The sequence below is a fragment of the Triticum aestivum genome, chromosome 5D (assembly GCF_018294505.1).
Source record: "Triticum aestivum cultivar Chinese Spring chromosome 5D, IWGSC CS RefSeq v2.1, whole genome shotgun sequence".
Taxonomy (NCBI): domain Eukaryota; kingdom Viridiplantae; phylum Streptophyta; class Magnoliopsida; order Poales; family Poaceae; genus Triticum; species Triticum aestivum.
In genome coordinates this window covers 104,643,317-104,656,383 of record NC_057808.1, presented here as the reverse complement: position 1 = coordinate 104,656,383, position 13,067 = coordinate 104,643,317, and the positions used below count along the sequence as shown (strand labels likewise).

Sequence of the window (13,067 nt, the reverse complement as noted above, 5' to 3'; positions counted from 1 at the left end):
CCATAAATGAGCGGGATCACGGACAATTGCAAACCAAGCATGCAACACTTGAAATCCTCTCACGGCATTCTTCCTCACTGCTTCTCGACACTTTGCAAATTGATTATATTTCTTACCATTATAAATTGTCTTCACAAATGTAGATTGGGAGGGAATAGGTGCCATGAGCTAGATAGTAGCATTGGTCATAATCATGGCCGTTCACCATGAAGTTGAATGTCGAAGCATCATCGATTGCTAGCCTAGAAAAAGGATGAGATCCTTGTAAGACATTGATGTCATAGTGAGAGTCCGGCAAGCCAAAGTACCAATGCCAAATCCACAAGTCCTCGGAGACAACCACTTTCAGTGGATCATGACAATACCATGTTGCTCTTGTAAATTCTCTCCCCTCCAATGCATACAAGTCAATGCTCACAAGCATCCCAGGCAAGCCACTTGATTTACTGATCGTGTTCTCGGTGTTGGGTGCTAGCAAGTATTGACCTAACTCTTTCATGCACTTTTCGACCATTCAAAGATACTCATCGGTCATATCTTTAGGAGAACCATATGTGATCATCGGAAGTGTCGCGGTCACCTTCTTGAAAATACGAAAAAACTAGTACACCAGCTTCCTTCCTTCATGATGTTTCCTAAAGTGCTTCGAAGTAGGTATCATAAAGTGCTTCAATGTAGCACAACTGCATTCTTTCTAAACCTTATAGTGTTGGTGACCATGATGTGAAAAGCGTTGGTCCATGGAACATAATATTAACTAGAAGGATTGGGCGCGCTTTGTTGTGCCATTGGTGTTGTTGGGTTTTCATAATTTTTCTACTCCCTCTGTTTCAAAATATAAGATATATTTTTTTAAGTCAAGACTCTTAAAGTTTGATCAAATTTGTAGAGAAATATACTAGCATCCATAATATCAAACTAGTATCATTAGATTCTTCATGAAATTAATTTCCCTACTTTATTTATTTAATATTGTGGATGTCGATGTTTTCGGCTATCGATTGAGTCAAGATCGTGAACGAAATCCAAAGTTGAATAACTCAATCGAATGGGGGAGCTCCAAAATTAGGGAGCATAGTGGATTAAAAGAATTGAATAAGATAGCTCCTCGAGAAAAAATATTGTTGACCTAGTCAAAATTGAGTAACCCAAGTCAAAGTTAGAGAGAATAGTGGATTAAATTTATAGTATATTGCATTTCATCACTATACCTTAAAGGCAGACCTAATTAATTAAATCTATACATATTAATAAAGGATGGCGCGTTTCTCAGGATTTTTCGTCTGTTCGACCTAAGTTGAAGAAAAATACCCTGCTTTGACGGTGTGAACGTCTTAAGTTACAACCAAAACATAAATACACTCAAAAACTCTGCCATGGCCGAAAGAAAAAAGATCTCGACAAATTACAAACACGACGCCAACGACGCCTCGCCGTGGAGAGCGGATGGAGTAGCATCGCCACAGAGAGAGCAGGTTACAAACCAAGGCAGAAGAATGACACACATGCCACTCACGGCCTCGACGACAGGTCTGACACGCAATCGCCTTCTTTATCTGTCAACGATGACAACGTTGGTCGACGGGCCCTCGGCGTTGCTCACAAGCACATGGACGTGGATGCCGCCGACACGTACGCACGCCGTGTTGTGGCATGTACCACCTCCCCACCAATCGACGGGAAGAAGCTCGCATCACCTACAAGCGGGAGGGCAAAGGAAAAGCACGGCGAGGGGGAGAGAATAAGAACGGTGCCCCACATATAGCACAACAACCCTGCGAACCATCGGGCGCACGTCAAACATAAATAACACACCCCTGCCCGGATGCGCGGGCGTAGTCGGCGCACATGAGCACATTCAATGTGTTCGGACGCTGATACGTCTCAAACGTATCTGTATTTTTTTATTGTTCCACGCTATTATAATACCACTTTTGAATACTTTTTATACCACTTTATATTATTTTTTGAATTAACCTTTTACTTTAGTGCCCAAACTAGTTGTTGTTTTTTTTTTGCATGTTTTTAGTTTTCCAAAAAAATCCATATCTATGATAGTCAAAGACCTTCAGGTTTTAATATGATTTTTTCGTGACCAGAAGATTCCAGAAAGTGTTGGGACATGTCGGGGCCCACCCAGGGCCCCCACGTGCCTGGGTGGCACGACCTAGGGCCGCCCTACGCCGGGTGGCCGCGTGCACCCCTCGCCACCGCCTTTTGTCCATTCTTCCGCCTACAAATTTCATATTTCGCGAAACCCTTCGAGCGTTTTTTCTCCTTTCGGAGCTTGGGGTCCATAGCAGTAGCTAGATGACACCCTCTCTCCCTCGTGAATCAATACAAAGTTCTCTTGAGCTGCCTCACATAACCGGGATCCATATTATGTAATCGGTGGTGTGTTTTGTTGCGATATGATGAATTGTCACTTTATGATCAGATTTTTCATTGAAAATCAATTGAATCTTTTTGAAGTTTCTTTGTTGTATAATTGAATAGCTTTGTATGCTGTCCGATCTATTTGTCTCCTTTGGTCAAGTTTGATGGGTAGTTCTTCTGAGGAAGTTGTATCTTGTGGTGGATTCATATCGTACGGTAATCTATATCCCAGTGACAGAAAGGGACAAGACACATATTGTATTGTTGCTACTAAGGATAAATGATGATTTCTTAATCACACTTGGATGATAGCTATACTGTCTACGTTATGACATCTTGCTTATTGCAATTCTATGTTTGTCATGAACTTAATACTTCAGAATGCATACTGGATAGCAGTCTTGGGGTGGAGTATTAGTTGTAGATGCATTTGGATAATGATCTACATATCATGGACGTAATGCCTATATGAGATTATATCATGAATGATCATAGTCATAAATATAAATATTGCAATTTAATCGCCGGCCAACTATAATTTGTTCACCACACTACACTTGTATGCTTGGAGAGATGCCACTAGTGAAACCATGACCACTAGGGCTATCTTTTTATATTGAAAAGTTTACCAAAAATATTTTTTCTTTGTTATACCTTTTTTTGTTTTACCTATCTATCCATTCCTACAATACCATGCAATGCAATCTTGTAACTAGCAAGACAAGAAGTTTGAAAACCTTCTTGAAGTGTTGGGGACAAGTTTGTCTTGTGTTTTGTGTGCAGGTACCAGCGACTTTGTTTGCTGGAAGAACTTCTTCTGGTTTGATAAACCTTTGTTCTCTATTGAGAAAAATACTTATTGCTAGGTTAATTCACCCTTATACTTGGGGTTACCCAACCACTCTTACGGGAGAACAAGCAGACGCATGCAAGCAGATTGGACAACGTGGAGAGCCTCCGAGAGGCCCCCGCGACACACCACTGTGAAACGGGCAGCTTGGAGGGCCTCCTCGCCTGCGAAGCCCCTAGGAGGTGGGTACTACAACATTCTTTTATAGGAGTGATGATACGCACGTTTTGTGTGTTCAAGAAAAAAATAACAGGAGGTGAATAAACGGGAAAAATCGATGGAGGATGAAGGTGGTGAGAAAAAAATTGACACAACATGAAACCGTGGGTTGTTGTTATGGGCATCCTACCAGGCGACGGATCTTTTTAAAGGACCCGCCACATCAACATCCGTTAGATCAGTGACCCACCGATGTTTTCAAAGTTGCAACAATGATGGTGTTGCAGAACCTTTTTGCAACATATAGTCTTGTCGCAAAAACCTTTGCAATAAAAGGTTGCGTTTTAGATTATTTTTTTGTCTTCATTTTTTTTGCAACATGCATATTGTTACGGGAGGACTTTTGCAACAAAAATGATGTTACAGACGAGAATTGGGATTGAAGACAAAAGGTTGTATTGTATAATTCGTCTTCACTTTTTGTAACTTGGGTTTTGTTGTATATATAATTGGTGATAAAACCTTAAGAATCATCACGTTAATCTAGTGCCTCAGCCCCCCGCAAAAAAAAAAAAAAACTAGTGCCTCAGCCATCTAAAATAAACCTGGTGCCTCAGCTTAGACCGAGTCCACGTTCCATTTATATTCAGAGTTTCAGACTTCGGAAGGCTGGAGTAGTGTACTTGTTTCTCGTACATATCGCACACAGTTGCCTAGTTAGTAGAGTAGTAGTCGGTAATCGGTACTCTCATGTGAACTAATGTATGGTTGGTTGGTTAGAAGGGCAATGGTATTTAGAACTCATCGGGATTTAAGTTCTATACTTGACATTGATGTTCGTATTACTTCTCAAATTATTTCATTCTTTCAGATGCTGCAAGTGCATGCGTTCATAAAAATGAATGTATGCTTGTGTATATGAGCGAATTTAATTGTATTGTGTTAAAAAAATCGGCACTCTTCTAATTCTTAATCCGTATGCTCCTTTCGCTTGATTGCTGACTTGTTTGCTGCTGCGACCCCCGAAATTCTCTGGCGTTTCCTCTGCCGATAACCAAAGTGCATATGATACTAGTGTATGACACTACATCCGTAATGCATAATATCAAAAGTTGATATCACAGAGGACTTTATTTATTGCCATGCATGATACAAAGTAGCACATCATTTAATATGATACGGTATCATGATATGATACTTAAGCCTCTCTTTCTTCATTTAATTTTATGTCACCTCATTAAAATTGTCTAGTTGGCATGCATAATACTCCTATTACGGGTAGCCTTATCACTTGCAACGAACGAGTTGACCTGCACGCGCAACCGCCTGATGAGAGCCCAACCAAACGTTGCCACTACTCCTCCAACACCACCAACCTCGCCGGCTGGCCGGCTGGCAGCGACACGTACGACGTACCAGGCCTTGACTTTGACATAACATAAAAGGACAGAACAACATCAGGAGAGAGGGAAGACCGGCCGGAGTAGCAACGTGCATGCAGCAGCCATGGAACCAGCAACGGCAGCAGCAGCTTGTCCTCGGTTGCTCGTGTCCCTCCTCCTCGTCCTATCATGCTTCGTGTCACCCGAGCTCGTCCATGGCCAGCCCGACGCCCTCGGCTTCATCAGCATCGACTGCGGGATCGCCGACGGCCCGAGCTACCCCGACGAGTCCACGCGCGGCCTGAGGTACGTCTCGGACGCCGGCTTCGTCGACGCCGGCGCGGGGGCCAACGCCGGCATCAACCCGCCGTACAGCGACCGGGAACTGGCGGCGCGGTACCTCACCGTACGCCACTTCTCCGGTGGTGCTGCCCGCAGCTGCTACACGCTCCGGGGGCTCTCGCCGGGAGGCAGGTACCTCGTCAGGTCCAGCTTCTACTACGGCAACTACGACGCGCTCAACAGGCTCCCGTCCTTCCACCTCTACCTCGGGGTCAACCGCTGGGCCGCCGTCAACGTCACCGCGCCCGATGACATATTGATCTTCGAGGCCGTCGTCGTGTCCCCGGCTGATTTCTTTCAGGTCCCAGGAGTCTAGGCAGACTTCACAATCTGAGCTTTTTTGAGTGAACTGGTTGATGACAAGTATTTTTGGTTTACAACTTACATACAGGTGTGCCTGGTGGACATAGGGCAGGGTACGCCCTTCATCTCCGGGCTTGACCTGAGGCCGCTCAGGGCGGCCATGTACCCGGAGGCCACCGTGAACCAGTCGCTGCTCCTGCTCAATCTTCGCCGGCCGGCGGCCAGATTCGCCTTGAACCGCTACCATTTCTGGCGGCCGGCTAGTTTCTATAAGATATACAGGTTCGTCCGGTGATAACTACTGATGCATATTATAGCTGCCTGCCGATTACTTGATGTGAACGTCAAAATGGGTTATCTTGACCATTTGCACACATCACGTAGGGCAGCAGCATTCCGTGGTTTCTTGCACAAGTTTCCATTTGGACGAACATTTTAAAATAGGCTTTGCAGAGTCGTAAGAGAACCGCTATGCACTTACTCTGCTCCAAAATGACACCGCGTATGCACACTGAATAACACAAAACCCTGAGCTTGAGTTTTCTCCTCCGTTTGATTGTACTACCTTTTATAGTTGATGCTGCTCTTTATGTTACCTGCAAAGCTCATATGATCAAATGATCAATCATCTAGATACCACCCTGGAAGAGTGGTTAGCAATCTCAAACAACTAACAAGGTTCTAAACATTATCACCTTTCTAGAACACATGGTTTATTATCACAACTCCCTAGTCCCAGCAGAGACTAACATGCAGTTCCCCTTGAAATGCGGTCAAACTGACGGCTGGCCGTTGACCCCACAGCTTGTTCTAATAAAAAAAAAGATTATATCACTATATAAATTGTTGTTGCACTTCAATTGCCAAGTAGCATGACTGACACCTGGCCTTCTCTACTACCAAACCAAATGCAACATTTTAGGTCGATCAAGAGTCAATTCTGCAAAATCTATTGGCCAAACCAGAGCCTGGAGTTTCAGCTTTCAGGCACACCAGTTGCAATTTCTGCCGATTTTCTCACACCAGATTCCGTTTCTTGCCAACAACAGGTACCCATTTGATTCCTACGACCGCATCTGGCAGTCTTACGGCGATATCGCCGCGTGGACCAACATAACGACGACGGCCAACGTTGACGTCTCCAAGGCCAGCAGCTTCGACGCGCCGCCTGTGGTGCTGCGGAGCGCCGCCACTCCGGTGAACGGAACCCGGCTCGAATTCTCATGGAGCCCGGACACCTCCCAGAACAATGACAGCAGCAGCGCAGCCTACCTCCTGCTGCTCTACTTCGCGGAGCTGCAGCAGCTGCCGGGCAACGTGCTGAGGCGGTTCGACATCCTCGTTGACGGCGCCTCATGGAACGGCAGCCGGAGTTACACCCCGAAGTACCTCTCCGCAGAGGTTGTGGAACAGGTGGTGGTGCAGGGGTCAGGCCAGCACACCGTCTCGCTTGTCGCCACGCCGGATGCCATACTCCCGCCCATCCTGAACGCGTTCGAGATATACTCACTGCGGCAGATGACTGAGCTTGCGACGAACAATGGAGACGGTACCTTGCACTTTGATCCATGTGTTCCACTGTCAAGGATCCTAGTTTGGACTGAAATTTGCATGTCCAGTAGCTTTGAATTATTTGTTTCTGGATAGCGTAAAGCAGAACCTCAGAAACACCTTCTCCGTTTTTCCATATTAACAGCCAAGGCCATGATGGGAATTCGCACGACGTACATGCTGAAGAAAAACTGGATGGGTGATCCTTGTGCGCCGAAAGCATTTGCCTGGAATGGCCTGAACTGCAGTTATTCTTCATCTGGTCCTGCATGGATAACAGCTCTGTAAGTTGTCAAGTGCAAAAGAACTGCACATTCATGCTTGTACTTGAAAGGTTAAAAAGAAAGCTTTTCCATGGCATGATACTAATCTACTATGGGATTTGCAACAGAATATTGTCATCTAGTTTGTTGACCGGTGCAGTTGATCCTTCTTTCGGTGATCTAAAATCCCTTCAATACCTGTAAGTGCCCGATATGATCATCATACGACATATTCTGACTCAGAACACCTTCAGGTTCTCATAATCTTCTAGTATTTAGCAGCTATTTAAGATTTGACGCAATATAAAAATTGAATATTGCTTGTATTTTTTATTATTATACGTACTCAAGCATTTTCTCATAAGAATTTTAATTCCAGGGACTTGTCCAATAACAGCCTGTCTGGTCCAATACCTGATTTTCTGGCACAAATGCCATCACTTAAATTCCTGTAAGTATACTTGTTTGCTTCAGTTCACTTCAATATGCGCATCAGCATATTTCAAAATATTTGTGCTCTACAGTGATTTGTCAAGCAACAAACTCAGTGGATCAATTCCTGCAGCTCTAGTACGGAAGCGTCAAAATGGATCCCTTGTATTAATGTTTGCATAGCTAACTTACACCTTTATTCTTTCTTTTTCTTAATGCTCCAAATTTAACTAATTCAGACATTGTTGCTGTAATTCTAGGATTGGTAACAATGCAAATATCTGTGACAATGGTGCTTCTACATGTGCTCCAAACGACAAGCAAAAGAACAGAACACTCATCATTGCGATAGCCGTTCCAATAGCTGTAGCTACTCTACTGTTTGTCGCAGCAATTATTATCCTTCATAGAAGGAGAATTAAACAAGGTAATATTTCACCAAGGAAACCAGCAAATTTATAGTAAGTAAAGATCACCCATATAAAGTCAGGCTTGATTTCAGATACATGGATGGCAAATAGCGCAAGGCTTAATAGCCCCAGGGACAGGGAGAGGTCGAACTTGTTTGAGAACAGACAGTTCAGCTACAAAGAGCTGAAGCTCATCACAGCTAACTTCAAGGAAGAAATAGGGCGAGGAGGATTTGGTGCTGTGTTTCTAGGCTATTTGGAGAATGGAAGTCCAGTTGCTGTGAAGATCCGTTCAAAAACATCATCTCAAGGGGACAGGGAGTTTCTATCTGAGGTAGGCTATTAACTACTTTGAAATTTATTGTTTGTATCCTTGAACCAAATGTTCTTACTGCAAATCGCAGGCTCAACACTTGAGTCGAGTTCACCACAGGAACCTGGTTTCCTTGATTGGTTATTGCAAGGACAAGAAACAACTGGCCCTTGTCTATGAATATATGCATGGTGGAGACCTAGAGGATCGTCTAAGAGGTAAGTTAGTATCTCCCTGAAGAAAATCATCTTTAGGCACCTCCCTAGTTTCCTTTGTTACAAAGTTTAGTGCCCATTGTACCAACTTCTTCAATTACATTCTTGGCACACAAAAAATGGACAACATTTTAGAGAAGCACATACTTCCTATAGGATGTGATAACTTCGAACAAACTCAAAAGTGTGGCATACAATACTCATGTGTCCAGTACAGTTATTAAAAATTTGTGGACAGAGCAGCCAAGTTTTCCTGAATGTGTTCCTTGATACAAATTGTGTCCAAATTACACTAATAAATCACATAGTACCTTTTCTTGTCAGAATATTACTATTCTGCAGATCTTTTTATAAAGCCATGTTTTTGGATGCTCTGTCACAGGAGAGGTCTCTGTCGCTACGCCCCTCAGTTGGCATCGACGTCTCAAGATTGCTCTCGACTCTGCCCATGGTTCGTATGACTGTACACACCTGAAGTTGTAATATAGTATGAGTAGTAGCAAGATCGCATCATGGCTTGATACTTGTACCAGCTAAAGCGAGCAAAACCTCATCCATCTGCCAACTGTGGCTACTTTTAACCTAAATCCTTAACCCATTGCTATCTACTAACTGGCTGCTGGTCATGGTCTCATGGATACAGGATTGGAATATCTACATAAGTCCTGCCAACCGCCACTGATCCATAGGGATGTGAAGACAAAGAACATCCTGCTATCTGCTGACCTAGATGCAAAGATATCCGACTTTGGCCTGACCAAGGTGTTCGCAGATGAGTTCATGACCCATATTACTACCCAACCAGCAGGCACCCTGGGGTATCTTGACCCTGAGTACTATAATACATCCCGGCTCAGTGAGAAGAGTGACGTGTATAGCTTTGGAGTTGTACTACTGGAGCTTATAACCGGTCAGTCGCCGGCGGTCGCCATTACTGACACTGAGAGCATCCATATAGCACAGTGGGTGCGCCAGAAGCTCTCCGAGGGCAACATTGAGAGCATTGCTGACTCAAAGATGGGAAGGGAGTACGATGTCAACTCGGTCTGGAAGGTTACAGAGCTGGCACTGCAGTGCAAAGAACAACCATCACGGGAACGACCAACAATGACAGATGTTGTGGCTGAGCTCAAGGAATGCTTGGAGCTGGAGGTGTCTCGTGGAATGGGTAATTACAACTCAGTCACTAGCGGCACAAGTAATCTCAGTGCAACAAGCACTGACTCGCACAACGATGCTCAAGCAAATGATCTGAAACAGCAAAGTGTGCTTGAGTTGGGGCAGGTTGGCGATGCATCGCCAACTCACATAGGTCCGGCACCAAGATGAGACCAACAGTCCAATTTTGTATGGTTTTAGAGTCTCGGGTTTGTATATAAGTTTGGTATGCATCAGAAACTTTAGTCCTGTATTTGTAGCAAGTAACTGATGAGGAACTAAACTTGGATCTCTGTGGACTATATTATTAAGGCTGTGAGCTTAGTGTGAGAACTGAATGGAAGGTATCTCAAATGGGGCTGCACATATGGTAATTCCATCAATAGTTGCTCAAACTAAAGCAAGAAAAATATATCAAGAATACACAACCTGGTTCAGGTTGCCATACTTTTCCCTTTTATTTAGCGGGGGAGAATCCTGCGGCATTTAATTATGAAGATGTTAGACACTTACTACACCCACAAGTGGTTAATTCCACCTAAAGCATCCGGAAGCTCGGTCGGCACGGAAATACCACTGGGCTCCCACCACTAGTAGGAAAAGGGGCTTTTACCCCGGTTCATAAGGGCCTTTAGTTCCGGTTCTGGAACCGGGACTAAAGGGTCGTTACTAATGCCCTAGCCCTTTAGTCCCGGTTCTTACACGAACCGGGACTAAAGGCCGTCCACATGGCCGGTGCGGGGAGCCCAGGCAGTAGGGCCTTTGGTCCCGGTTGGTGCCGCCTTTGGTCCCGGTTGGTGCCACCAACCGGGACCAATAGGCATCCACGCGTCAGCACCTGGCAGGAGCTGAGGTTTTTGTTTTTTTTTGAAAGGGGGGGGTTAGGGGTTTTGGGGGGTTAATTTAGGTGTTTCATATATTGTGTTAGCTAGCTAATTAATAGAGAGAAGTGTCCTCTCTTATCTCCGTGCTTTGTCGACGCTACATACTATATACGTATGGAGAGGAGTAGACACACTAGCTAGTAATCAAATGAAGGAAACAGAAGATCGTCATGAACATATATATGCATACAGAGAGAAGTGATATCGACCACCTCTCCTTCTCCGAGATATTGGTCGAACAACAAGTTCTCGTATATCTATCCGACACTACCGGCTACATATATACAATAATTATCTCTTACAATACAATCTCCTAATTATATTGTAGGAACACATGGTCCACATAGTATTATCCGTTTTCAGCGATCACGTGGTCAAGGAAGAATGCCGCCAATTCCTCTTGAATTCCTCGCATACGATCTGGTGCTAGGAGTTCATCCCGCTTCCAAAAAATCTAATTTGAAGAAGGGGGTCAATACATATATATATGAATAAATGAAACTCAACACAAATGATGGTAATAAAATAAAATTGTGAATATTATTGCTTACGCACTTCATATTGTTCTTCAGTGTAGCCCCGCTCACAGGTATGGTAGCGGATGGACTCGCAAATGTAGTATCCACAGTAATTATTCCCAGGTTGCTGCCACAACCACTTTACAAGAAATAGAGGTCAATCAAACTGATAAGCAAGCATGCTAAATGGTATTGATCAAACTAGCGCTTGAATCACTAGGAGATGCGCGGAACATGCTACTATAGTACTTACTTTTGGGTGTCTAAATTGCAGCTGGTTCGGCAGTCCCGGGGCTTTTGAGGTGAATTTTCTCCAAACCCTGCCAGACAAAGAAAACAATTACTTGATATCAGGAAATGAACAAAGTTGCTGATATGGTGGATAATGATCGATTTAACTTACTTCTGGAGCATTTGAGTCATGTTCGCATAGTCCTGTGAATCTTTTCGTCTCGAGTCTAAGACGGTTACTACTCCCGGCTCAAGCTTAATCTCTAGGAGAATATAGTGGAAGCTGCGCATGCATGCATAAGTCATCAATTACATTACCATAACCTGGACTAATAAAGGGAAACCGAATATGCAGAAGACAGTAACACTCACTTGAAGTTGTAAGGAAAGAGTATTATATCTTTGTTTTGATTTATTACCAACGATTGTAGCAAGTTGGCCTCGGCTTCTTTGGCATGAAATTTAACCTGATAATCATCTATGAGATTTGTGTTAATGAACCCAATATCACCGATTTGTCTTTTCTTCAATTCGGCGATCTTCAATCTGCATAATATAGTGAGGATAAGTATAAATACATGCAATGAAAGAGCTAACCTATATAGAGAGACTTAATGACAGAAGTAGTACTACTTACAGACAGTAGCAAGTGATCGTTGTTTTATCGAGGGACATTAGATTGTAAAACTGGAAGAAATCCTCAAATGGAACATTCAGCAGTTCAATTCCAACGAGGTCATGCTCCGGTTTAACTCTCAGCGTTAAAGTACTCATCCCATCAGACTCTCTGCAGGTTTTCATGTACCAATCATGTAGTCTTCGCATCATCGTGCTTAGAGATTTGACATCTTTGACGAGAGGCTTCCCGTAATGGTATTTGTGTTCGTCCACCTCCATGATTTCATAATGTACATCGTCGGGCAGGTAATCTCCAAGATCGGTATAACCGGGCACCATACCCGGATCATTAGCGACGATGTCTTTTGACACCTTGAGCGGGGGGCACGATTGGTTCTCTTGTTCGCCGAGCTGGGCAATTTTTTTCCCAGCTCGTCGTTCTTTCATCCTTTTATCACTGACAGTACTTCCCGACCGCTCCGCTTCGGCATATGCCTTTGCAAGAACGCGCTCATAGTTGCCTTTTGGCGGAGACTTTGGTGGTTTTGTCAGGGCAGCCAGAGTGCGCTTTGCTTTCACCGGATCTACCTTCTCCTCCGGAGGTGGATGTTTCTTTGCTTTGTCCCCTTCAAAGAAGTTTTTCACTTCGGCTCGCACGATCTTCGCGTTCTCCTCCTCGGTCCTCTCATATGGTAACTTCTCTGGAGTCTTCAGAGAAGGACCGAATCTGTATTGCCTCCCACCTCTGGCAGCTGTACTGCTAGACGCCGGCAGAGCAGACGGAGCGGCTGCGGCTGTCTTCTTTCCTTGCTTACGAGGCGGAGGAGAAGGACTACGACGCGCCGGAGCAGCCGCAGCGGCGGAGGGTCTCTTCCGCCCTTGCTGACGAGGCGGAGAAGGAGGAGGCTGGCTGCTCTGGCGCGCCGGCGCTGGCGGAGAAGGAGGCGGAGTGCCGCCACGCGCCGGAGAAGGAGGCTGAGTGCCCTGATCACTCGCCGGAGGAGGAGGCGGAGGAGGAGGCGGAGTGCCCTTACTCGCCGGAGCCGTCTAGTTCGGAAGCTT

At 44.7% G+C, this 13,067-nt stretch overlaps 1 protein-coding gene across 1 annotated transcript; it reads left to right on the top strand.

Moving 5' to 3' along the window:
- The first annotated feature begins 4,875 nt into the window (after positions 1 to 4,875).
- LOC123124440 (putative leucine-rich repeat receptor-like protein kinase At2g19210) lies at positions 4,876 to 10,107 on the top strand. Its single transcript, XM_044545056.1, has 12 exons — positions 4,876 to 5,410; positions 5,501 to 5,694; positions 6,462 to 6,961; positions 7,109 to 7,247; positions 7,355 to 7,426; positions 7,606 to 7,677; positions 7,751 to 7,831; positions 7,919 to 8,085; positions 8,161 to 8,402; positions 8,473 to 8,599; positions 8,979 to 9,047; positions 9,240 to 10,107. Exons 1-12 carry the CDS (start codon positions 4,892 to 4,894, stop codon positions 9,923 to 9,925), a joined length of 2,868 nt encoding a protein of 955 aa, XP_044400991.1. The 5' UTR covers positions 4,876 to 4,891; the 3' UTR covers positions 9,926 to 10,107.
- The last annotated feature ends 2,960 nt before the right edge of the window (positions 10,108 to 13,067 follow it).

Excerpts from the sequence above, each read along its gene's own strand:
- LOC123124440 (XM_044545056.1), top strand. The coding sequence starts at position 4,892 with ATGGAACCAGCAACGGCAGCAGCAGCTTGTCCTCGGTTGCTCGTGTCC. Across the intron at positions 7,678-7,750 it reads ATGCCATCACTTAAATTCCT|TGATTTGTCAAGCAACAAAC; the intron begins GTAAGTATACTT and ends TGTGCTCTACAG. Across the intron at positions 8,086-8,160 it reads TAGAAGGAGAATTAAACAAG|ATACATGGATGGCAAATAGC; the intron begins GTAATATTTCAC and ends GCTTGATTTCAG.